The 26,133-nt window shown below is 42.6% G+C and overlaps 1 protein-coding gene across 1 annotated transcript in view; it reads right to left on the bottom strand.

Annotated features, from left to right (window-relative positions):
- The window catches only part of LOC126471301 (uncharacterized), a 196,945-nt gene that overhangs the window by 94,389 nt on the left and 76,423 nt on the right, over positions 1 to 26,133 (bottom strand). The window contains exons 7-8 of the mRNA XM_050099421.1: positions 19,653 to 19,724; positions 16,604 to 16,675 (exon numbers count right to left, since the gene is read on the bottom strand). Of these exons, the coding sequence (XP_049955378.1) occupies positions 16,604 to 16,675; positions 19,653 to 19,724 (144 nt within the window). The remainder of the gene's footprint in view (positions 1 to 16,603; positions 16,676 to 19,652; positions 19,725 to 26,133) is intronic.

The following is a 26,133-nucleotide window of genomic DNA, read 5'->3' as shown; positions in this document are numbered from 1 at the left end:
TACCAGAAGGAAAAATGACATTAATTACTCCACTTTAAGATTGTCTTTAGCACAAAAAGGTAGAATCTGAAAACAAACTGAAAAAGTGTCTCCTTGACAACTCCTTTTATTCTGTAGGGGAATTTCCATTATTGTAATGTACAAAAGGTGGAGGATAGGAATTATTACTAACTCAGATATGTATATTTAACAAAAATAATAATTATAATAATTAAAAACCTTTTAGATGTTCAGCATGTAGCCATATTTACAAATTAATTTGTGATGTGAAAGTAAAATGACTCATACTTCTGTAAGTTTTCCCTTATCATTATTGATGCTCCTTACTCAGCCCTTTCATGTTTTTACACTTGCTGTATTAATGCACAGGGTGAGCATACAGCCTTTTCCTGATTTACAGAAATGTATTTCTCAGGAGCTATGCTAGATACACTTATGTGGTTTATGGCAAATGGTAGCTTAACTCAAAGTTTTTTATGGATACGCTCCCACATCTGCTGCATTTGTTGTCCGTAGAATGTTTACACAATATTCAATTTCACTCCGAGTCTTTGCTAGCATCCATGGCCATGATGCCATGATATTGGGCCTTTGTATATGTACACACCATCAGAGAGCAGGCAAATGATTAGAGTTCCAATTCTCTGTGACAGATAGAATGGCCAGTTGTGTGCATTAGTGTTTTTACCAGGCCTGAAAGGGTATATAAGGTGTGTGAACAGAATCAAATGTTGAGTAATCACTGTCAAGGACACAAAGCTGGTAAATACTTTTGTAAGACAGAGTCATCAGAACCTGATAGACTATGAAAGGCGCCTCACTGTGGGTCTCCATTTGGCCAGCTCGTTGTATTGTGCAATGTCCAGATCCATTGGGCATTTGGATGTGGCATTGCACTGATGATGGACTGCATGGTAACATGAGGGCAGCAAACCTGGTTGGCTGGTTGGTTGGTTGTTTGGTGTAGGGAACCAAGAAGTGAGGTCATTGATCCCATGATCCAATGTGGCAGAAACCAAGGAAGGAACAACATAAACTGCAAAGTTCAGTCAAGGAGACGGGAAAGCTGGCAAACAAAGAGGTAAAACAAATATGGCAACAGCACCACCCCAAACCCTTCCCAATCCCCGCATCATACCATGACCATAACACAACGGGAACAACACCAAGGGAAGATGACACACGAAAAGGGAAACAAAATGGCACTAAAGACCAGACAAAATGTAGTGAAAGAGGAAAAGGCAGTGGGGTACCTGGCCAGTGTGGAGGCTAAGTTAAGGCCTCCATAACCAACGTCAACGCTAACTGAGGGACTTCAGTTCAAGGGGGAAACTCAAGGACATATACCTAGTACGACAATCCATTTTTGCAAAGAAATCCAATGACAGACCTAACTACATGAGGGTCATCCACTAACACCCAGGGAGAGCATTTTTAGTGCGAAGGGCCAAACGACGGGTGGAGTCCAGTGAAATATGGACCATTGTGATGGGTGCCTCACAGCTACAAAGGGGAGCACAGCTCATTGTGGAGAAAAAAAGCATGGATCACCCTAGTATGGTCAATACGAAGACAGCAGAGGGTGGTTGATTCCTGCTAGGAGAGGCAGAGGGAAGAATGCCATATGGTGGGAGTCTCCCTGATTGCATGAAGTTTATTAGACAGAGGGGTAGGTCCCAAAGAGTTGGCCCATGATTTAACAAAAGGGATCTGACATAAAGCCGCAAATCCATCCCCAAAGGTATCACAGAGAACAGGCATTATGTGGCCGCAGCCCCAGCCACACAATATGGTAGCTCATTACCTGGGATACCACCCTCCCCCCCACAAAAAAAAAAAAAAAACACAACCCCACCAGAGGAAATCAATCAAAGCAGCAGCATCACTAGGATCAGCAAGGAGGTCATGAATGGCAGAGACCAAGGGGTGGAAGGAAAAACACCGAGTGATAGACTGAAAGCCACTCATTGAGTCTGTACATAATAAAACTTGGGTGACAGAGAACTGTTTAATAAAGCAGAGGGCCCAATAGTTCATCACTAATTCCGAAGTAAACAGCACTCATGTGGCAGGCAAGGGTGCTCTGTGCCAACAAAAGACATGAAGGCATATCCCACATGACCAGCAGATTTAGAGCGACAAGTGTAAAAAACAGTGGCATCCTAAAACTTCCTTAAGAGCGTATGGAACAAACAACTGAACACTAATTGGAGCAACGGAGGCTTTTGGACCCTGGAAGAGACCCAATCGAATCCTGGGACGATGGATTAACCAAGCGGTGGTGATTGGGAGAGGAAGTTGGGAAGAGAACAAGGAGGGGAGATGGAAATTGCTGCAAAGAGAAGCGAGGTGGAGCAAAACCATTGAACTCACATGAGGGTGGGTGGGTGATGTCCCGAAGCTGCAAAAAGACGAAGAAGAAGAAGAAGAAGAAGAAGAAGAGAGAGAGGGAGGGGGGGGTCGGGGCAGGATAAGAGTGGATAGTGACTGCATTGGAAACCAGGAACTGGGAGTGCCGAACTGAAGGAGGAGGGAAGGCTATTGACAGGGCTAGTGCGAAAGGCCCTGTTGGCTAAAACCCAAAAACAGCCAACTTTCAGAAGGAGGGTAGGGAGCAACCAAGTAAGCTTATTGTCAAAAAGAAGACCAAAGAAATGCATCTGGGGTGCCACAGTCAGTTGTTGGGCATAGAGGTAGACCTCCAGATCAAGATGGACCACAATAAGGCAACAGAGATGCACCACCCTCGACTTGAGGGGATAGAATTGAAAACTGTGTGTGTTCACATGAAAGTGCCCCAGATGACACACTGAAGCTGTCGTTGTGCACAGGCCACTGAGTGGGAGCTAGACCAAATACAGAAATCATCTGCATATAGAGCACAGGTGATCAACAGTCCGGCAAAGGCCATAATTCCATTAACAGCAATGAGAAAAATAAGGACATTTAATACAGAGCTTTATGGAACACCATTCTCCTAGTTCTGAGAACAGAACCAACCCAAACTCTGAACAACTGAAGGGAGAGAAATGGTGAATAAAAATTGAGAGGGGGTCCCAGAGATTCCAGTCACAGAGAATACATGGGATAGGATAGTGCCAAGCTGTGTCGTAGGCCTTATGAAGGGCAAAGAGAACTGTGAGAAGATGGCAGTACTGAGAGAAGGCCAACCAAGCTGAGGTTTTCAATCAAAGCTGATGATCGATTGGAGACCATCCCTCCTAAAAGTTGCGCTGGTGAGGAGATAAAAGTTTCTGAGATTTGAGAATCCAACTGTGTCGATTAGCCACAATCTCTTCAAGTAACTCCCAGAGGACATTAGTCAGACTGACGGGCCACAACTGTCAAGGGACGACGGGTTCTTGCTGGGTTTAAGGACAGGAACCACAATACCGTCTCCCCATTCAGAACGGAAAATGCCTCAGAGTCAAATACAGTTACACACCTGGATGGAATCAGGTATAAGTACAAGGACAGTATTGTGGGAAGAAGAGACGGATAGAAAAAGTTCCCACCCAGTAAAAGGTTCATTATAGAATTCCACCTGACAAGGGGTAGAACATAAATGGGGAGCTTCAGCCTGTCGGCTCCGGGTGAGGAAGGCGACTGGATAGGAGGCCGATGTCGATGCCCTTGCAAAATGGAGCACGAGGTGTTCCATGAGAACTGATGGATCTGTGCAAAGGCTACCTGGAAAGGCAAAGCTCAGAATAAAAGACTGCCGCTGACAACCTTGGAGGGTGCTGAGTCTAGGCCACTCTTGTGAGGAACCGACAGAAGAATCTAGGGAGGAAACAAAGTGTTCCCAACACACTCGCTTGATCCATTTTATTAAGTAACATGCTTTGACATGAAGGCATTTAAAGGTAATAAGACTGGCAGAGGACAAGGGTTGCTTAAGACGTTGCAAGGCACGATGGTGAGAATCAACGGGAAGTGGTCACTATCACAGAGGTCAACATGTGGTGACCACTATAAGGATGGAAGAAGGGGAAGGTAAGTGAGAGAAAGATCAATGGCAGAGAAAGTGCTGTATGTGGCACTAAAATGAGTACAAGAACCATCATTAAGAAGCCGCAGGTTGTGGTCCGCAATAAATTGGTCCCTAAGGAGCCCCCGACTAGATGAAAAAGCACTGCCCCACAAAGAATGATGGGCATTAAAAGCCCAAGGAGGGTGAAAGGAGGGGACAGTTGCTGAAGACTGACAGTTAGGGCAGTCGGGATAGGTGGCCTGTCAGGAGGGATATGGAGATTGCGAACAGTGACCGCAGAGTACAAGTGGACCCAGACGGCAACTGCTTCCAATGTGGTATGAAGGGGGATTCATGTACTAGCAACGCCTGTGCGGACCAAAGTGCAAAAGCCACCAAAAGCCTCAAAGAGCCAACCTGGTTCCAACAGAAAGCACACAACCCACAAAGAAGCAGTGAGTGAGCATCAGTAAAATGAGATTCCTGGAGAATGACCCACATTGCTGAGTAAAAGGAAATAAAGGAGTGCAACTCCAGGACATGACAATAGTATCTATTACAGTTCCACTGAATAAGAAGGCAACAATGATCCAAATGGAAGGTGAAAGGGCAGGATCCAATCAAGTTGCCTGGTCACCATCCATTACCAACAAGGACAGGGTGACATCCACAAATAAGCAACCAGACTCAGGTTGCGAGGGGGGAGGTGGCAGCTTTGGCGTCACTTCTTCTCCTCCCTCTCCCCACACCACCACCACCACCACCACCACCACCACCTCCTCCTCCTCCTACTCCTACTGCTACTCCTACTCCTACTCCTCTTTCATAGGTCGAGGAGAGCAGGCCACAGTGGGAGCGCAGGCTTCTGCAAGATGCAGAACTGAAAGTGAGCAGGAAACCTCGGGGCGCATGGACTGTGGGTCCTACAGCTGAGCTGTGGCAGCAGGCCTCTGGCCTGGGAGACACCATGGGGAAGGGCCCTGGGAGGAAGCCCCATCACCAGTGGGTGCCAAAGAAGAGGGACACTTCTCCAGCCAGGGAGGGGAAGCGGCACCCAGAGGGGAAGGCATGGGAACTGCAGGGGAGAAGGGGGGAGAACTGGGTTAGGGAGAAGGGGGGAAAGGATGTAAAAGAGGCAAAATTAGATGTCAGCGACACAGGGTGAAGTGAGTCATATATCTGTTGGCCTCATCATAGGATAAACTATCAAGGGACTTATACTCCTGTATCTTCTTTTCCTTCTTATAAAAAGAGCAGTCTGGTGAGCACAGAGAGTGACGGTTCTGACAATTAACACACACGGGTGGCAGAATACAGGGGCTCCCCTCATGAAGTGGATATCCACATTCACCACATAGAGGGTCTGCTGTAAAGCTGGAAGACATGCGCCTGAAACGCACGCACCGAAAACACCTCATGGGTGGCAGGATGTACGGCTTCTTGTTCACCAATAACACATAGCCTTGACCTTCTCTGGGAGGTTATCTCCCTACGATACCAGAATAAAGGTGCTGGTATGGGTACAATTGTCCTAACAACCTATCTAAACACGCCAAACAAAATGAACATCCCATTGCTCGAGACTGGCCTGGAGTTTCTTATCAGTTTGAAATACAAGGGTCTTATTAAAAATGATTCCCTGAACTAAAGTGGCAGTTGACCCTAAGTAACGAAAAGTGTGAGGTCATCCACATGAATGCTACAAGGAACTCAAACTTTGGTTACATGATAAATCAGTCTAATCTAAACACCGTAAATTCAACTAAATACCTAGGTATTACGAACAACATAAATTGGAAGGAACATACAGAAAATGTTGTGGGGAAGGCTAACCAAAGACTGCATTTTATTGGCAGCAGGACACTTAGAAAATGTAACAGACCTACTAAGGAGACTGCCTACACTATACTTGTCCGTCCTCTTTTAGAATACTGCTGCGCAGTGTGGGATCCTAACCAGATAGGACTGACGGAGTACATCGAAAAAGTTCAAAGAAAGGCAGCACGTTTTGAATTATCGCGAAATATGGGAGAGAGTGTCACAGAAATTATACAGGATTTGTGCTGGACATCATTAAAAGAAAGGCATTTTTCATTGTGATGGTTATCTTCTCACGAAATTCCAATCACCAGTTTTCGGAGGAACGATCACCACGATAAAATAGGTGTTCATTCTTTACGTGCACTATACGAGATTGGAATAATAGAGAATTGTGAAGGTGGTTCGATGAACCCTCTGCCAGACACTTAAATGTGAGACACTTAAATGTGATTTGCAGAGTATCCATGTAGATGTGGATGTAAATATATATTCAACGACTGAGGACCAGTAATGGACACCAGCATATCACCAGGATGGTCTCACGCCTTCAGGTCTGCTGATTGAATGGCAGTAGTAATTATGATCAACAGCAAACCCGACCGCACATCACTGAGAAATTCCTCTTCACCGAACTTGTCTTCAATATCTTCCACAAAAAAATACTGGCTTGATGGCAGTGAACGTGTCCCCATCAGTCCTAGTGCAGCCAGGGTATCGGACAAGTGTTTCACTTCAAGCCGGCAAGCCTGTCCCTCTTCCTAGAGTGTAGTCAGGGAAGGGAAGGCTGCAGGGTCATAATAAACAGCATTAAATGAGCCACTACCAACAAAAGAGATGGCCACAGAAGAATGGCTAGTTTTTTGGAGTTTAATATGTTTCATACGCAAAGCATCCATCCTGATACCAACCACTCCAATCAGGGTCCCTCCTCAAAAGGCGCCATCCAGCCACAGCAAGGGCCGTCTGGCATGTTACGATGCTCCAGAATGACAAGCAACCACTCCTAGGCATGCATGAGGAGGCAACAGGTATCAGATGTATGATCCCTGTGTTGTCAAGGGGCTCAGCCAGATGGGTACATAAGAGCCCCAAGACACGGACTGGTTACATGTGCTGGTAGCCTAGCGATACTGGAGATGCTGGTACGGTGGTGAAGGAAGATGGGAAGGAGGGGGTGCGGGGAAGATCCATGCCACAGGAGCCCGGAACAGAAGAAGGGGTCACAACAGTTTAGTGCACAATGTGTGCCATGCCACGCACAAACTCCCGGAAGAACAGTGATCTTCAGGGTGTCCATACCCATTGACAATGTTTTGGTTGACTACGTCTGACCATCCCAAGGGAGGATCATTGTATTGTGCAACAAGCACATCATAAACCATACCACATCTGTACCTGCCATCCAAGAACTAGTAGTGTACTCCCTGCAACATTCTGTGTCATCCCAGACCATCGGTCAGAGACTAGTAGCCACCGAATTGTGGAATTACTATCTCATGTGTAGACTGCTGGTGATACCACAATACAATTCAATGTGCTTGGAGCGATACTGTGACTACAGATGAATGGTGTTGCATTGTGTTCAGTAATGAATCGCAGATCTGCACTATTCCTGGATGACCACTGTCAGCAATAATGTCGGCAACCTGGGAACCTAGGTATAGGTCTCATTCTTCCAATGTTTTGGAGAGGCACTGTTGTGTTACTCCTGGTGTTACTGTGTGGCAAGCCATTGGGAATGACTTCAGGTCATGTCTGGTAGTGACTAAGGGAATTCTGATGGCAGAACAGTATGACATGAACATCCAGCATTCTCATGTGTTACCTTTCGCATGACAGTATTATGGTGTGACTTTTCTCAAAGATAGTGCTCATCCATCCATGCCACATATGTCTATGAATTGTCTTCACAATGTTCATGGTACTTCCGTGGCTAGCTAGATTCTCAAGTCTGTCCCTGATAGAAAGTGTGGGATCAACACAGATGTCAACTCCACCCCAGAGCCAGTATCCAGGATAACACAAACCAATTACAGCAGTTGTGGGCCAGCATGCCTCACAAGTGGATACAACAGTCTTGATGACGTCTTCCCCAAATGAATCAGTGCATGCGTCCAGGCCAGACAGGGTGCAATGTCATACTGATAAGCTGGTTCATACTGCCAAGTTCTTTGTAAATTTGACTCAGTCTTGTAATCACTGAAATGACATCACATACCCTGTCCTCCCATAAAGTTTCAATTTGTTTCCTCCTCCCTCCTGCATGCTTCACTGTCTTTTGTCAGGTGTTTTATAATGTAGAAATAAACAGTGTGTGGAAAATATTATTAAATAAAACACTAAACCAAAAGGAATTTAATTAAAATTCTAATTGAATTACTTTCAACTTATATTACTATATCTGTTATTGGCAGCCTCTGAACCACCCGAGTTTGCCAACTAACTACAACTATATCTGCATTTAGACCTACTGTTACTACACTGTTTTATATTGTCCTCACTGGTATGTGAATACCTTGGCAATCCTTAAGTCTATGTATACCCATTTGGGTGAACACTGCAACTTCTTTAAACTTTCTCTTAACCATTTTTTAGCCATGGATATCATTCTCAATCATCCAGATAGATAACATTTCTTCTTAGTCTTCTACTTTGCCCTTCAGATCCATTGACATCATTTTGATATTGAGAGTGTCCACTCGATTTTAAAGTTGAGGAACAACTTTTTACATGTGAGACCTTAACTTTTCCTGGCGAATTGAATGTTCAAATGAGTTACGGGTTTGCTGCCGGGTTACGTAGTCAACCACCACCGATATTTCGACAGGAGCAGACCCTGCCATTCTCAAGAATGGCAGGGTGTGCCCCTGTCGAAATATCGGCGGTGGTCAACGACGTTACCCGGCAGCAAACCCGTAAGTTATTTGAACAATCTTTTAGATATTCAAAATGCAGCAAATTAACTCTAGCCTAAAAATTTTGATCATTTACAGCTGTTTGCGAATTACAGTCTAATTGTCTGTATTCCCTCTCAACCTTGAAACAAGGGCAATTTAAAATGACACGGTTAGCAGAACCTTCCACTCCACATTCACAACTCCATGTAGATGTTTAGGGTATGGACCATGATCTGTTAAGAGGTGCACCATACCTCAAGTAGCATCAATGTTGTGCATACTGAGCCTGTTCTTAATGCCTGAGAACACACTCCACACAGTTAGTTAGTTGCATGTTCCATTGATCAATTGCATGGTACGGAAGCTGTTATGATGTGGAATGTGTCAAGTGCACAAGAAACGCACATATGAAAAGAGATTTTTTGCATTGTGTGGATAGAGAGGTCGACATAAGCAAGAACACCGAGAGAGGGAAAGGTAGGGCAGAAGGGAAGGAAAGAGGACAGAAAGGGAGGGGCACAGGAAAGGAAATGCAGCCTGGGATAGAAGAAGGGGTTACAATAGTTTAGAGCACAATGTGTGCCACGCCACGCATAGGGCTTATTTCAATAGTGGTCTAAGTCCATTTTTGTTCATTCTGAGATACAGAGTCCTAAAGTTGAATGAGCGCTGAAAAATCTGCAGTTGAGATACCTGAAATATTGAAGTATATGTACTTTAATATTTCTGGTATCTCAACTGCAGATTTTTCAGTGCTCATTTAACTTTAGGACTCTGTATCTCAGAATGAGCAAAAATGGACTTGTACCACTATTGAAATAAGCACTTCATATATATACCCCATGACCTTAAATTGCACAACATGCACATACTATATTAATAGATTTATTTATTACTATTCAAGAATTCATCTATGGTATGGAAGGAATTGTCAAGGAGATATAATTTCAGTTATTTTTGAAGCTATTGCTGCTGTCTGTGAACATTTTATTTCATCTGGTAATTTGTCAAAAATTTTTATAGCAGCGTATTTTACCCCTTTCTGTGCCAAAGACAGGTAGAGTACAGGATAGTGTAAGTCTTTCTTTTTTCTAGTATTATAATCATGACTGTCACTGTTGTTTTTAAACTGGTCCATGTTGTCGAGAACAAAGTTCATTAGTGAGTAATGTACTGTGAGGCTGATGTTAGAATTCGCAACCTTTTAAAAACATGCCTACAAGATGTGCGACTATGAACCCCACACATTATTCTAACCACTTTCTTTTGAGCAGTGAAAACTTTTTGGGTAACAGATTTGCAGGTATGACGAAGAAATGTAAATTCAAATGTGCTTGTGGTGCTTTATATTCAGACATTATGTTGTGTGATGCGACCGTATACAATGTAACTGATTTCAAACTGAGGGAACAGATTTTAAAACAGTCCAATCCATCATCTCAGCACACAGTGCAAATACTAGATCAGTATGATTCCGATGCCTCGTAGGCCGGTAAGTTTGAGCAGCCAGCAATTTGTCAGGTCATGTCATTCCTTGCTCGCAACTGACCCATTAGGCAGCAACACCTTGCACACACTACGCTGCGTAAACAGTTCTCTAAACAGGCAGTTACACAGGCGAACAAAATTAAATCATGCCCTCGGTGCTATTTACGACACAAATGCCAAGACTGCCCGTCCAAACAAGCACAATGTTATGCTTGTGGAAAGAAAGGACATGTACAATCCGTATGTTTGCAACAGAACAAACTTAACAATTCCACACAATCACACAAATCTAGTCACAATGTTCCCGTCATCAATGCCATGTATTCAAAGCCTGCTACAGGCATTAGCAAAACTAGCTTCCGAACGATTTCTTCAGTGCTATGGCAGCCCAACAAGCTTTTTGTACATTTGCATATTAGTGGAAAATGTGTGAAATTTCAGTTGGATATGAGTGCCTCTGTTACATTGCTGGATCGTAACACACAAGAACAGTTAGGCTCTTCTAAAACTAGCACGCATTTGATAGCATAAAATGGACAAGACATTCCCGTTCTCAGAAAATGTACTTTGCCTGCTATGTATCGATCGCATATGCGACCTGTGACTTTCACTGTGCTACACTCATGTGATTGTGAGAACATATTGGCCTTGATTCTTTTTATTTGTTTGCCTTTAAAATTCAGGACAATGTCTTGTCAGTGTCTGCATTCAATGCAAAAGATGGAGTACCTAGCTTGCTGAAGGAATTCCCTGAACTCTTTTCTGAAGGTTTAGACAAGGCTAACAATTTTTTTGTACATACTACTACGAAAGACACTGCTCAGCCGAAATTTTTCCCGGCCACAAATGTTCCCATTCCATTATGGGACAAAGTTGCTGCTGAACTTAAAGAATTGCAAGATAGTGGAGCTATTGCACCCACACAAGCTAGTCAATGAGCAACTCCACTGGTTTTGCTTCCCAAACTTTCAGGCCACATTCGTCTCTGTGTTGATTTAAAGTGTACAGTCAACCAACAAACTATGATTCATACTTATCCATTGCCATGCCCAGAGGATCTCATAGACAGATTAGGTGTTGGTCGTTACATTTCAAAAATTTATTTTCGTGATGTACATCTTCAAATACCACTAAATGAAGGAGTTCAAGAAGTGTGTGTTGTGAACACTCATTTAGACTTTCAAATAACTTCTGGGAATTCAGCCAGGTAACACTTTCAGCAACAGCCGATATTTCAGTGGGAGAACGCCCCGCGCCATTTTCAAGGCAAACTGCAATGGACAGGTGACGTATATGCAAATTAAAATCCTCAGTTCTCGGTCTGATGCATGAAAGATAACACACACGCTCAACACTAGTGCCACCAAAGATGACCAAAGTCAGAGCTATCGATAGACTATGAACTCAGAGGTGAGGTAGCATTGGCTCTGTCCCTCTGTTTTTCGACAAGGGAGAGAGCCGGATTCCAAGCAGAGTTTAAACAAAAACCTCCATCCCTGTTAATGGGGTTTCTCGCTAATTTAATCTCAACTGCCTCCTTAATAACACTGTCCCAATAGCTGGACGTGCATGCCAATATCTCGGTGTTGTTACATAACATGGGGTGACAAGTATACAAGCAATGTTCAGCAATAATAGATTTACTTGGCTGCTGTAATCGTGTGTGCCGTTTATGCTCAGTACATTGATCCTCCATGGTCCTGATAGTTTGACCAATATATGCCATGCCACAGCTACAAGGAATGCGATATACACTGGTCTTACGCAGACCAAGATCATCCTTAACAGAACTCAAAATGCTCTAATTTTAAGTGGAGGTCAGAAAACACATTTCACATCGTATTTCTGTAAAATACAACCGATCTTGTTGGAAGTGTTTCCTATGTATGGTAAAAAGGCAGTAGACTTAGGTGTCGACTCAGAATTACCATTAATCATCCGATGTACAGTTGGTCGATAGTGCAACGCACGTTCAATCTGTCTATCACTATAACCATTTTGACGAAATGTAACTTCAAGATGGGACAGGACAGCTGGCAAAGTCTCAGCGTCAGAAACGACATGTGCCCTGTGTACCAAGGTACGAAGTACCCCTTCACTCTGAGCCGGATGGTGACAACTATTAGCCCTGTAAGTACAAGTCGGTGTGAGTACGTTTCTTGTAGACAGCATGCCCCAATGATACATCATCCTTCCTCCTAACCAACACGTCAAGAAAGGGAAGGCAACCATCCTCTTCCACCTCCATCATAAAACGAATGTTCAGGTGGATCAAGTTCAGATGTTCTAGAAATGCATTCAAATTCTCCCTACCGTGAGGCCAAACAACAAAGGTATCATCAACATATCTAAAGAAACAGGCGGGTTTCAAAGGCGTCGACTCCAATGCACGTTCCTCGAAGTCTTCCATAAACAAATTTGTGATCACAGGATACAACGGACTACCCATCACAACTCCATCAGTCTGCTTGTAATACTGGTCATTTTCCAATGGTATTTGGAACAGCTGACTGCTCAAGTGCCAAACTGCTGAAATTATTTGGACAGTATTGTCATAGCAGGTCGTGCATCTTAAGAACACATTGCAAATTTAAGTGCTTTGTTTCGTGTGTCATCTAATGCAGGACTAAAATGTAGACTGGCCAAGTGTTATTTTTTTAAACCTGAGTTGCAGTATCTTGGTCATCTCATAAACAGCCAAGGTGTACATCCTCTTCAGTTGCATTTGTTAGCGATACGAGATTTGCCAGTCCCTCCCAATGTCGCAGAATTGCAGTCAGTCTTAGGGAAAACTAAATACTACATTCGGTTCATACACAAATTGCAGCCCACTTGCATCGCAAGACTGTCCCCTTTTTTTGGACAGATGAGTGCCAAGAAGCTTTTCAAAAACTTAAAAGATGCATTGCTTAGTGATCGATGTTTGGTGCACTTTGATCCCGACAAACCAGTTGTGTTGCAAGTTGATGCTTCCTCTTATAGAGTTGGTGCACTACTTTTGCACAGAACTGGTGATAACGGCAGACCTATTGCTTTCAAATCAAAAGTATTGTCCCAAGCTCAGTGTAACTACTCACAAATGGAGAAAGAGGCATTGATTATTGTGTATGGTGTCACCAAATTCCACCACTATTTGTATGACAGGATATTCTACTTAGTAATAGATCACAAGCCAGTTCCTGTATGAACTGCCCTAAAATTGCAAAGATGGTCTTTGTTGTCGTCTCCATATCAGTACGAGATTGTATGTCGTCCGACAGCCCAACATGGCAATGCAGATGCACTTTCATGTCTTCTGGTTGGCCCTGATATGGAATGCTCAGGATTCTGAATTGCTTCAATCCTTTCCTCTGAACTATAGGAAAATTGCACAGGCCACGGAAACCGATTCAGGTTTGAACATTTTGTTAAAACACATTCATACAACTTGGCCTCGCTCACTGTATAGCATGAAGAATGCTGTAGTGCGCCGATACTTTGGACTTCGGCATAGCCTCGCTATACAGGAAGGTGTGATTCTTGTTCGAAATGACAGTGGACAGTCGTGTGTTGATCCCCAAAGCTTTGAGGAGGGGGGGGGGGGGGGAGTGTTGCAGTTACTTCACCAAGGACACGGGGGGATTGTTCGTACAATACAGTTAGTGCATCGCCACTGTACATAGCAGGGTATGGACACCCAAAAAGAACAGAGGACATCACAGTGTCACACCTGTAAGGAAAATCAGTCCATTCCACCACAAAAATTTTCTGCTGGCCTAAGTGGCAATCATCATGACAAAGTGTGCACATAGACTTTGCGAGATCTTTTCAGAACACTCGTTGGATGATTGTGGTTGACTCTTATAGCAAGTTTCCCTTTGCTGTGCCAATGACCTTGACAGCATCATGCAGCACAATTCAGGTGTTGTCCTCTATTTTTTGCCCTGCGCGAAGCAGCACATGCATTTATCTCCTATCAGACCCAGACAGATTGCAGCGCCGACATCACAATCAAATTCGTCACTGTCATGTGCACGGTGATCCATCTGTGTCTCTCCCCCCAGACTCATGGATCTCGAGGACAGCGCGGCCACCGCAGCCACCAGAAGGTGTCATCACAACACCGCGGGATCCCCCAATGGAGTCTGAGCCTCTGCCTCCTCTCGACCTACCAGTGGAGCTAGACCTGACGACGCCATTGCAGCTGGCACCTTCTACATCTGGTTATGGTCCTCAGGAGGTGGACGCGTACCCTGCTGGTCATTTTCCGGGGGACTCTTCTGACAGAGCAAAGGCCAGATGGCAGTGTACAACCGGAAGCCTGATGTAGCCTGTAGCCACAGATTCCGGTCCAGCACAGCATCCACACTACTGCTCTCCTGCCATTGTCGAGCTATGAATACAATGATGGTCCATCGCTTTGAGGGGTGGAATGTTCCGGCGTAACGTCAAGCATCAGCATGTTGGTCAAAACCGTTAGAGCAGAGAGGGCTGTGGAGAAGACGTCAGCCAATAGTACGCTGACCGAACCCTGTCTAGGATGACAACAAAACAGCAGCGCCAACTACACAAAGAGGACATAAGTGCCACGCCGCCTGGCCGCGGCTCAGTTGAAAACTAGCCATTCTACATGCTCTATAGCAGCAACCTAGGAACTGTATTTCTTCTCTTGTGTTAGAAATTGTATATACTGAAGACATTGCTTGTGTTTCATGTCATCCTTTGCTTGCAACATCTCACTGTAAATTTCTCAAAGTTAAGTATTGTTATTTATCTTACTGTAATAAAAATTCATTAATACAGTTTGCTTGAATTGTTGTCTAGGGATCCAACAAAGCAAGTTTCCAAGGCACCCCATAGTTGACGAGTGGGTAAGACACAACAAAACCATGTTCAGGTACTTTGATTTCGTGGCACTGTCACTGGTAACGTTACCATTGCTCTTGTCTGCAGCTGATAACTCCTGATGCAGCAGATGAGATGTGGCATGCTGATGTTGTGCGACAATACAACACGTGGTCAAGAATGTTAGAGCAGAGAGGGCTGTGGAGAAGACGTCAGCCAATAGTATGCTGACTGACCCCTGTCTAGGACGACGACGAGACAGCAGCGGCATCTACACAAAGAGGACATAAGTGCCACGGGCTGGCCATGGCCCAGTTAAAGACTAGCCGTTCTACGAGCTCTACTGCAGTGACTTAGGAACTGTATTTCTTCTCTTGTGTTACAAATTGTATATACTAAAGAGACTGGTTGTGTTTCATGTCACCCTTTGCTTGTGATATCTCATTGTAAATTTCTCACAGTTAAGTATTATCATTTATCTTACTGTAATAAAAATTCATTAATACGACTTGCTTGAATTGTAGTCTAGCGATCCGCTGCTTGTCACTGCCATTCATAAACTTTCTGCTTGTCATCTTCCAAGAGGATATATAGGAGCTCTGCTGTTTCTACGTTACAACAAATATTTAAGTATGAGAGTAGTCTCTCTCTCTCTCTCTCTCTCTCTCTCTCTCTCTCTCTCTCTCTCTCTCTCTTTTCTTTCTTTTTAAAAAACCATGTCTGCACTACTGGAAACAAAGTTCTTTTTCAATTTTCCTTAATTTTGTAAATTTATATTCACAATGTACCACTTCGTAATGCAAGATTGTAATCATAACAGGACCAGAAGCAATCTAAATCTGAAAAAAAATTGATGTAGACTGTCAAAACAGCTATAGATGAGCACCCATGGAACGAAACGCACTGTGCATTGATATAAAATCATGATTGTGACTTAAGGCGGTTGTTCTTTATTTTACGAATGTAATACAGTCACAAATGAAACACTGGATAAAATGAAGTGGCTTTTTCTTCCCCTCCCCCCCCCCCCCCCCCCCCCCCCCCCAGGAATCTTAAAATACTTTACATTCAATGTATTCAAGTTCACACAACTTCCTTCTCTTCCCATTAAAAAATATCATGTCTTGTGATGGCAAAGAAATTCAGAAGCACTGGCAGATAACATAACTATTCAAACTAAATGTCAGTTAATGCTCTTGCAGTATAACTCCCAAAATCTTATGGATACAAAAGAATTAAAATGTTTCTTTATGGAACAGTTTTATACCTATGAGTAAGAATGTCACCACAAACTTTGTACAATAGCTTCCTATACTCTCCACTGTTTAACATCTTCTGCCTGGTTCTTTACCTAAAGATACAGACCTGCACGGATGGAAACATCAACCCATAACAGAGTTCTTTCTGCAAGTGAACCCTCTCCTCATAATCAAGAATAATTTCTTATACCTGCCACAGACTATGTTCTTAAACCAATGAAACAACATTTCAAGACCGATTCAATGTTACATCTACCATGATTCCAATTATTCAAAGTGAAAATACCATGAGTGATTACAAAATGCTTAATTCAGTGACTGAACTAAACAAATTTACTCACCAACAGAGCCTTCCTTCGACAGTCGTCTTTGGAAATCTCCCTCAAAGTATGACTTTCCATATCTTGGCACATCTGAAATTTTGGTAACAGGATTATTTATGTATCGAATTTCAACATGCTAACAAAGTTTAATTTTCAACTACCGCTCACTTCAGTTCCATATATTTCATAAACATGTTGAATGAGAGAGTTGTGTCCACAGTTATTTTTAATTAAACATTGCCACCAACTTTTGAAGAGTAATACCACAATGAAATAGTAACAATGTAACATGAAAAACTTCATTCCAATAATTGGCACACTACCACCAGTTTTTGATACACTTTCTTGCAAGCACCATGAATGAATTACTATTCAGAGAACCCTACTTTAAGTTCAAACTTCATTGCTGTATGATAACCAATCCTCTTATCCACCTACCTCTATGCCCATCACCGTCTCATTAAACCTTACTGCCCTTATCATAACTTCACTCCCCCCCCCCCACAAGACAATCTATCATAACTAACCCTGAACAAGATTCCCTTATCTACCTCTCGCTCCCAAATCTCCACTCTGAACTGTGCACAATGCACACACGCTCTATATCGAGAACCAGCGTCTCCACCTTGTTGTGACAAGATATAAACTTCTGTTACTCTCTCAGAGCTATAAATCTTACTTCCGGTGTTTCGACAAGGAGGTAATCACTGAGCCATTGGTCTTTCATGAATCTGTGAAGCTCTTTATAAATTTGGCATCCACATAACTACATATTTTATAATAATTTCTTCTTTGTGATCAGATGTCTCTCCACAAAAGTGGCAAAATGAATTGCAATTTAAAATTTTAATGATGTTCATATTGCAATATTAAATACATTACATGTATGTGAGTTCAAACATTGACTGTCAGTAACAACTTATACCTGAAGAAAAAGACACCTAAACTGCACCATTGCCCCAGTGATCTTCACATGATTGCTTCTAACAGCACAAGGCTATTGGACCTAGCAACCAATTTTACATAGTAGATGCAAAGGAAGAATTTCTAAATGTGAGATGTACTAGTCCCTGCCTCAGTCATAAATACTAATACTGCAGTTCTGAAAAGAAAAGTATTCAAATGATGCATTAAACACGTAAGCACTCAAAATGTCAATATTAATGGGCAACACAAATAGCCATGTAATTTTGTACTAAGTTCTTCGTCATTACAACTCCCTTGGAAGTGGCAAATGTTGTTTTTCAGGCCACAGTTATTCAATTCAAAACTTCCTACTTCAAGAGAATATCATTTTCTTAAATTGCAATGAATCTTTACATACATGCAATTCAAAGATACTTTAACAGTAACATTACAGTATAAGAGTATGTTCTGCTGAATTGTATGATAAGCTGTGCTATGTAATTGACTTCTGGCAGCAAATATTTGTTAACTATTGTGAATACATTTTATCAGGTTAAAAATTCTGGTTCCAGCTCAAACCCAAGATACATTACAATGCCAGTAAAGGGCATAAAAGCCATAAACCCCAAGGCCTTTACAAAGCGACGCCTAAAAAAGCTCGTCAGATGTCACTGTTTGAAATATTTTCTGATTTATCACTGACCAGATACAAGCAATTGTTTAAACAATGAAGGCTCTTGTACGATACAGAAATAAAAAGGAAAAATCTTCCAAAACCTCTTGTTTGACTATTCCTAAATAAATGACATATTCACGTTTGTCCATGCGACTTCAGGCATAATGTGGACTACTAGTTCTGTATCTTCTTATTACACTAAACTTGATTGCTCCCATTATTAAGGTACTATCTGTCATAGCACGTTAGTCCATGCCTGAACTCTGTCACTATGCTGCAACAAGTTTATGGTTCATCAGTCAAATCTGTGGCAGTAGGCAAACAATTTACTACACTCATTATGTTGCACTCTGCTGGAAAAAATAATCTATGAGGCATGGTACAAAACAAACTTGATAAATGTTGCAAATCTGTCTGCTTACAAAACATTTACAACTAGCATAAAAGATAAAAGTAGGGCCACTTGCCCCCCCCCCCCCCCCCCACACACACACACACAGACGCGCGCACGGTGGGAGGGGGGGGGGGGGGCAGGAAGGGGAAGAAGGTGTAGAGTAAGTGACTGATGGACTGCACTGCACTTGACACAGGCAGGCAGGGAGAGAGGGAGGAGAGAATGAATTCAACTTTTCTGCTACACAGAACCCTTCTGCTTGTCCTTGCTATTCATAACCTTTCTGCTTGTCATCCTTCAAGAGGCTACACAGATTTACATTACAACAAATATTTATGAATGAGAGTAGTCTCATTTCTTTTTTAAATCATGTCATCACTACTGGAACCCAAGTTACTTTTCGATTCTTCTTAATTTTGTAAATTTATATTCACAATGTACCACTTTACAATACACCATTGTAATCTTACAAGGACCAGAAGCAATCTAAATATAAAAAAGTGACGTAGATAAAGAAACACTGGATAAAATGAAGTGGCTTTTTCTCCCCCCCCCCCCCAGGTGTCTTAAAATACTTTACATTCAATGTATTCAAGTTCACACAACTTCCTTCTCTTCCCATTAAAAAATATCATGTCTTGTGATGACAAAGAAATTCAGAAGCACTGGCAGATAACATAACTATTTAACTAAATGTTAGTTAATGCTCTTGCAGTATAACTCCCAAAATCTTTGGGATCACAAAGAATTAAAATGTTTCTTTATGGAACAGTTTTATACTTATGAGTAAGAATGTCACCACAAACTTTGTACAATAGCTTCCTATACTCTCCACTGTTTAACACCTTCTGCCTGGTTCTTTATCTAAAGATACAGACCTGCACGGATGGAAACACAACCCATAACAGAGTTCTTTCTGCAAGTGAACCCTCTCCTCATAATCAAGAATAGTTTCTTATACCTGCCACAAACTATGTTCTTAAACCAATGAAACAACATTTCAAGACCGATTCAATGTTTTTATCTACCATGATTCCAATTATTCAAAGTGAAAATACCATGAGCGATTACAAAATGCTTAATTTACTCACCAACAGAGCCTTCCTTCGACAGTCGTCTTTGGAAATCTCCCTCAAAGTATGACTTTCCATATCTTGGCACATCTGAAATTTTGATAACAGGATTATTTATGTATCGAATTTCAACATGCTAACAAAGTTTAATTTTCAACTACCGCTCACTTCAGTTACATATATTTCATAAACATGTTGAATGAGAGAGTTGTGTCCACAGTTATTTTTAATTAAACATTTCCACCAACTTTTGAAGAGTAATACCACAATGAAATAGTAACAATTTTTACATGAAAAACTTCATTCCCATAATTGGCACACTACCACCAGTTTTCGATACACTTTCTTGCTTGCATCATGAACACATTACTTTAGGTTCAAACTTCATTGCTGCATGATAACCAATCCTCTCATTCACCTACCTCTATGCCCATCACCATCTCATTAAACCTTACTGCCCTCATCATAACTTCACCCCCACCCCCCAAAACCTAACCCCTTCTGCTATACTTTCTTACTCTATCATAACTAACCCTTAACAAGTTTCCCTTATCTACCTCTCACACCCAAACCTTCACTCTGAACTGTGCACAATGCACATACGCTCTAGATCGAGAACCAGAGTCTCCAGCTTGTTGTGACAAGAGTTAATCTGCTGTTACAAAAATCAAAAAGGCTCTGAGAACTATGGGACTTAACTTCTGAGGTCATCAGTCGCCTAGAACTTAGAACTACTTAAACCTAACTAACCTAAGAACATCACACATATCCATGCCCGAGGCAGGAATCGAACCTGTGACCATAGTGGTCGCGCGGTTCCAGACAGTAGCACCTAGAACCGCTTGGCCACCCCAGCCGGCAAGCTGCTGTAACACTCTCAGAGCTAGAAATCTTGCTTTCTGTTGGTTCGACAAGGAGACAATTACTAAGCCATTGGTCTTCCATGAATCTGTGAAGCTCTTTAAAAATTTGGTCTCCACGTAACTACATATTTTATAATAATTTCTTCTTTGTGAAGGAAACACCATTACAGAGTCTGGCATGACATACAGCTTTTCACTCTGACATGGTGAGATGCCAACTGATGTGGCTTAAGGGAACTGAGTGCCACTTCACATCTCAATGAATCACTGCTTGGTTTTATTAATACTACACATAAGTTGAGTTTCAGCTGGTGAAAGGGAAGAGTCACTGCTGAAATAGTGGCTGCTAACACTTGGGACACATATCTATTCAAATGGGACTGACATTTAGTTAGGAAAGGCAGGTAGCAAGCCATGTCTCACTTTCACTGATACTGCTCAATGTGACTGATTAACTTTCATCATGAAATCTTTTTCATTATCTCTACAAATTACAGCTAACAGTGCTTTAGAAACATAAATGCTAAAAAATGAGAAAAACACCATGAACTAAAAACAAAACGAGATAACATGAAGTGAACAACCATATGAAATGAAAACAAGAGAACAAGATGCTAACCTACATATTACTGCTAGCTATGGCCTGTGTGAGAGTCTTAAGGGCTGCTCTCTCACCAGCACTCGTTGTATTGGTAGCAGTGACTATAGTTATTGTTAGCAGTAATTATGCGCACTAACAACCATATATTAAAACACATTAGTGGAATTCCCATGTGTTTTCTATAACAAACTATGGCTTCTATAAACATAGGATGCTCTACACTCATTGTACTTTTAAAGTAAAAGAAATCTTCAATATATTACATTGTAATCCACTGCGTACCATTGGGGTGAACATACAGGACATACGGGACATACGCAGCAAGCAAACCTTGCCTGGGTGCAGCACGATGTAACTTTTGGCCTTTCCTGAAGGTTAGAGAAGATTTTATATCCACCAACTATAACCAAAGCGTCACAAACATTTTACCACATACTTCCTTATGCCAGTAACTTTCCTAGACTTAATAGGAAATTCTGTTAGTGATTAACATCTACATTCATCCTGCTTGCTCTTATTGATCCAAGATGAGGCCTCAACACACTTGTCAGTAGTATCTTTTGGAAATATACATAAAATCACAAGCAACAACTCTAATGGGGTGGTCCCAATTACTCCTGTAAGAAACATCCTGGCAGACTGGAACGGTGTGCCGGACAAGGCCTAGTTTTAAGACTCAATCCAATACACAGTTTTAATGTACCAGAATGTCAGAATGTTCTAATTAGCGCACACCCCACTGCAGAGCGAAAATCCACTCTCCTTCAATTAGCCTTAAGGGCAAAATCCTGCACACCACACACAATATTTCCATATGGAGCATAGTAGAGGTGATGCCCTCACACACTGGCTGTGAAGCAGATGATGACCACAAATATAGCATCACAGTAGGTTCTGATCATCAGCAGGAACAGTCTGTATGGACAGTTCCTGTTGTTATTAACTTATGAGGAACTTAAGAAGCTTTTGATGCTGACTGGTGTCGTGATGTTGAAAGATTAATTTTTTTGTGTATGTTGTGACATTACGAGAAGGTGCCATGTGAGATGAGAGGCAGTGATAAGTGTTTGCTGGCGCGACCACTCAGGCAATAGGTCAGTCTAGGCAGCTATGGTGTGGCTAATGCAGGTGAGGTGGCTTGGAGGTGGCTGGGGCATGCAAGGAGGGTGCTGCTAACCATTGGGGATCAGGGGGAAAACTCATAAGTGAGGGTACGTGGCTGGTCTCTGGCTGGACATAGTGTGCAATGGTGTCCACACTGTTTTGAAAAGAGAATGAATAATAATCTTTATTGAAAAGTACATAACATGGCTAGTAGATATGCTATGAGATAACCACGTACACCAGAGAAATTGTGGTAACGAGATAAGCTCATTGTAACTTTAACCTCAATTCTAAACCATAAAAATTAAAAAGTTGTAAATGTTTTAATTACAATCATTTATGAAACAAATAAATTAATCAATCATGTAATGTTTACATATAATGTGTGTATGAAAGCTGAAGATGTCAATCATCACCAGAACATGTTACTTTTACAATCAAGCATGTGTATAAACAATTTACAAAATTTATATGCGAATTGTGCCATGACTACATATTTCCCACACAAAAACTTAACGTATCAGCATGACTGTCCCTGGACCATTACTTAACATTTCCAATGTATGAGTAAATATAATTCTGTGATTTAAGAAGTATTTGTAATTCAGTTCGAACACATCGCAGCACAGCATGTGGTCTGACATTCATGTAATTTATATATATATATATATATATATATATATATATATGGTTATAATAGAGGGAAACATTCCACGTAGGAAATATATATCTAAAAACAAAGATGATGTGACTTACCAAATGAAAGTGCTGGCAGGTCGACAGACACACAAACAAACACAAACATACACACAAAATTCAAGCTTTCGCAACAAACAGTTGCCTCATCAGGAAAGAGGGAAGGAGAGGGAAAGACGAAAGGATGTGGGTTTTAAGGGAGAGGGTAAGGAGTCATTCCAATCCTGGGAGCGGAAAGACTTACCTTAGGGGGAAAAAAGGACGGGTATACACTCGCACACACACACATATCCATCCACACATATACAGACACAAGCAGACATATTTAAAGACAAAGAGTTTGGGCAGAGATGTCAGTCGAGGCAGAAGTGCAGAGGCAAAGATGTTGTTGAATGACAGGTGAGGTATGAGTGGCGGCAACTTGAAATTAGCGGAGATTGAGGCCTGGTGGATAACGGGAAGAGAGGATATATTGAAGAGCAAGTTCCCATCTCCGGAGTTCGGATAGGTTGGTGTTAGTGGGAAGTATCCAGATAACCCGGACGGTGTAACACTGTGCCAAGATGTGCTGGCCGTGCACCAAGGCATGTTTAGCCACAGGGTGATCCTCATTACCAACAAACACTGTCTGCCTGTGTCCATTCATGCGAATGGACAGTTTGTTGCTGGTCATTCCCACATAGAATGCGTCACAGTGTAGGCAGGTCAGTTGGTAGATCACGTGGGTGCTTTCACACGTGGCTCTGCCTTTGATCGTGTACACCTTCCGGGTTACAGGACTGGAGTAGGTGGTGGTGGGAGGGTGCATGGGACAGGTTTTACACCGGGGGCGGTTACAAGGGTAGGAGCCAGAGGGTAGGGAAGGTGGTTTGGGGATTTCATAGGGATGAACTAAGAGGTTACGAAGGTTAGGTGGACGGCGGAAAGACACTCTTGGTGGAGTGGGGAGGATTTCATGAAGGATGGATCTCATTTCTGGGCAGGATTTTAGGAAGTCGTATCCCTGCTGGAGAGCCACATTCAGAATCTGATCCAGTCCCGGAAAGTATCCTGTCACAAGTGGAGCACTTTTGTGGTTCTTCTGTGGGAGGTTCTGGGTTTGAGAGGATGAGGAAGTTGCTCTGGTTATTTGCTTCTGTACCAGGTCGGGAGGGTAGTTGCGGGATGCGAAAGCTGTTGTCAGGTTGTTGGTGTAATGCTTCAGGGATTCCGGACTGGAGCAGATTCGTTTGCCACGAAGACCTAGGCTGTAGGGAAGGGACCGTTTGATGTGGAATGGGTGGCAGCTGTCGTAATGGAGGTACTGTTGCTTGTTGGTGGGTTTGATGTGGACGGACGTGTGAAGTTGGCCATTGGACAGGTGGAGGTCAACATCAAGGAAAGTGGCATGGGATTTGGAGTAGGACCAGGTGAATCTGATGGAACCAAAGGAGTTGAGGTTGGAGAGGAAATTCTGAAGTTCTTCTTCACTGTGAGTCCAGATCATGAAGATGTCATCAATAAATCTGTACCAAACTTTGGGTTGGCAGGCCTGGGTAACCAAGAAGGCTTCCTCTAAGCGACCCATGAATAGGTTGGCGTACGAAGGGGCCATCCTGGTACCCATGGCTGTTCCCTTTAATTGCTGGTATGTCTGGCCTTCAAAAGTGAAGAAGTTGTGGGTCAGGATGAAGCTGGCTAAGGTAATGAGGAAAGAGGTTTTAGGTAGGATGGCAGGTGATCGGCGTGAAAGGAAGTGCTCCATCGCAGCGAGGCCCTGGACGTGCGGGATATTTGTGTATAAGGAAGTGGCATCAATGGTTACAAGGATGGTTTCTGGGGGTAACGGATTGGGTAAGGATTCCAGGCGTTCGAGAAAGTGGTTGGTGTCTTTGATGAAGGATGGGAGACTGCACGTAATGGGTTGAAGGTGTTGATCTACGTAGGCAGAGATACGTTCTGTGGGGGCTTGGTAACCAGCTACAATGGGACGGCCAGGATGATTGGGTTTGTGAATTTTAGGAAGAAGGTAGAAGGTAGGGGTGCGGGGTGTCGGTGGGGTCAGGAGGTTGATGGAGTCAGGTGAAAGGTTTTGTAGGGGGCCTAAGGTTCTGTGACCTGCCTACACTGTGACGCATTCTATGTGGGAATGACCAGCAACAAACTGTCCATTCGCATGAATGGACACAGGCAGACAGTGTTTGTTGGTAATGAGGATCACCCTGTGGCTAAACATGCCTTGGTGCACGGCCAGCACATCTTGGCACAGTGTTACACCGTCCGGGTTATCTGGATACTTCCCACTAACACCAACCTATCCGAACTCCGGAGATGGGAACTTGCTCTTCAATATATCCTCTCTTCCCGTTATCCACCAGGCCTCAATCTCCGCTAATTTCAAGTTGCCGCCACTCATACCTCACCTGTCATTCAACAACATCTTTGCCTCTGCACTTCTGCCTCGACTGACATCTCTGCCCAAACTCTTTGTCTTTAAATATGTCTGCTTGTGTCTGTATATGTGTGGATGGATATGTGTGTGTGTGCGAGTGTATACCCGTCCTTTTTTCCCCCTAAGGTAAGTCTTTCCGCTCCCAGGATTGGAATGACTCCTTACCCTCTCCCTTAAAACCCACATCCTTTCGTCTTTCCCTCTCCTTCCCTCTTTCCTGATGAGGCAACAGTTTGTTGCGAAAGCTTGAATTTTGTGTGTATGTTTGTGTTTGTTTGTGTGTCTGTCGACCTGCCAGCACTTATATATATATATATATATATATATATATATATATATATATATATATATATATATATATATATATATATATATATATATATATAAAAATAAAAAAATAAGGGTGACTCAAAGGACTGAACTGATATCATTTTATGCAATCTGCAAAGTCATGTCTGGCCTTCAAAACTACGGTCGACATTTTCATGTTCTCCCACTCACTGTGCATGACCTATTAGTCCTACAGAAAAAACGAACAGGACCTTTTTGTAGGAAATCTGATGTACTTAAATTCTGTACTGGGATAATTTTCACTAGACATCATTGTTTTCAAATTAGTGCAGAAAAATGTACAAAAATGACCTTCAAATGCACACCCATGCCCATAGTCAGCCCCCATTGGTCAGGAGTTCTAGTAAGCTGTTCACGGTAGTCCCTCCTACCACTGTACAAAAATGTGCAACTGCATGAATTATTTCCCACATTCCACCTTTTGTGATCTTCGCTGACTGACCATATCACACC

Source organism: Schistocerca serialis, chromosome 3 (genome assembly GCF_023864345.2).
Source record: "Schistocerca serialis cubense isolate TAMUIC-IGC-003099 chromosome 3, iqSchSeri2.2, whole genome shotgun sequence".
Taxonomy (NCBI): domain Eukaryota; kingdom Metazoa; phylum Arthropoda; class Insecta; order Orthoptera; family Acrididae; genus Schistocerca; species Schistocerca serialis.
Note: the sequence above shows the minus strand (reverse complement) of the source record. Positions and strands in the feature narration are given on the sequence as shown.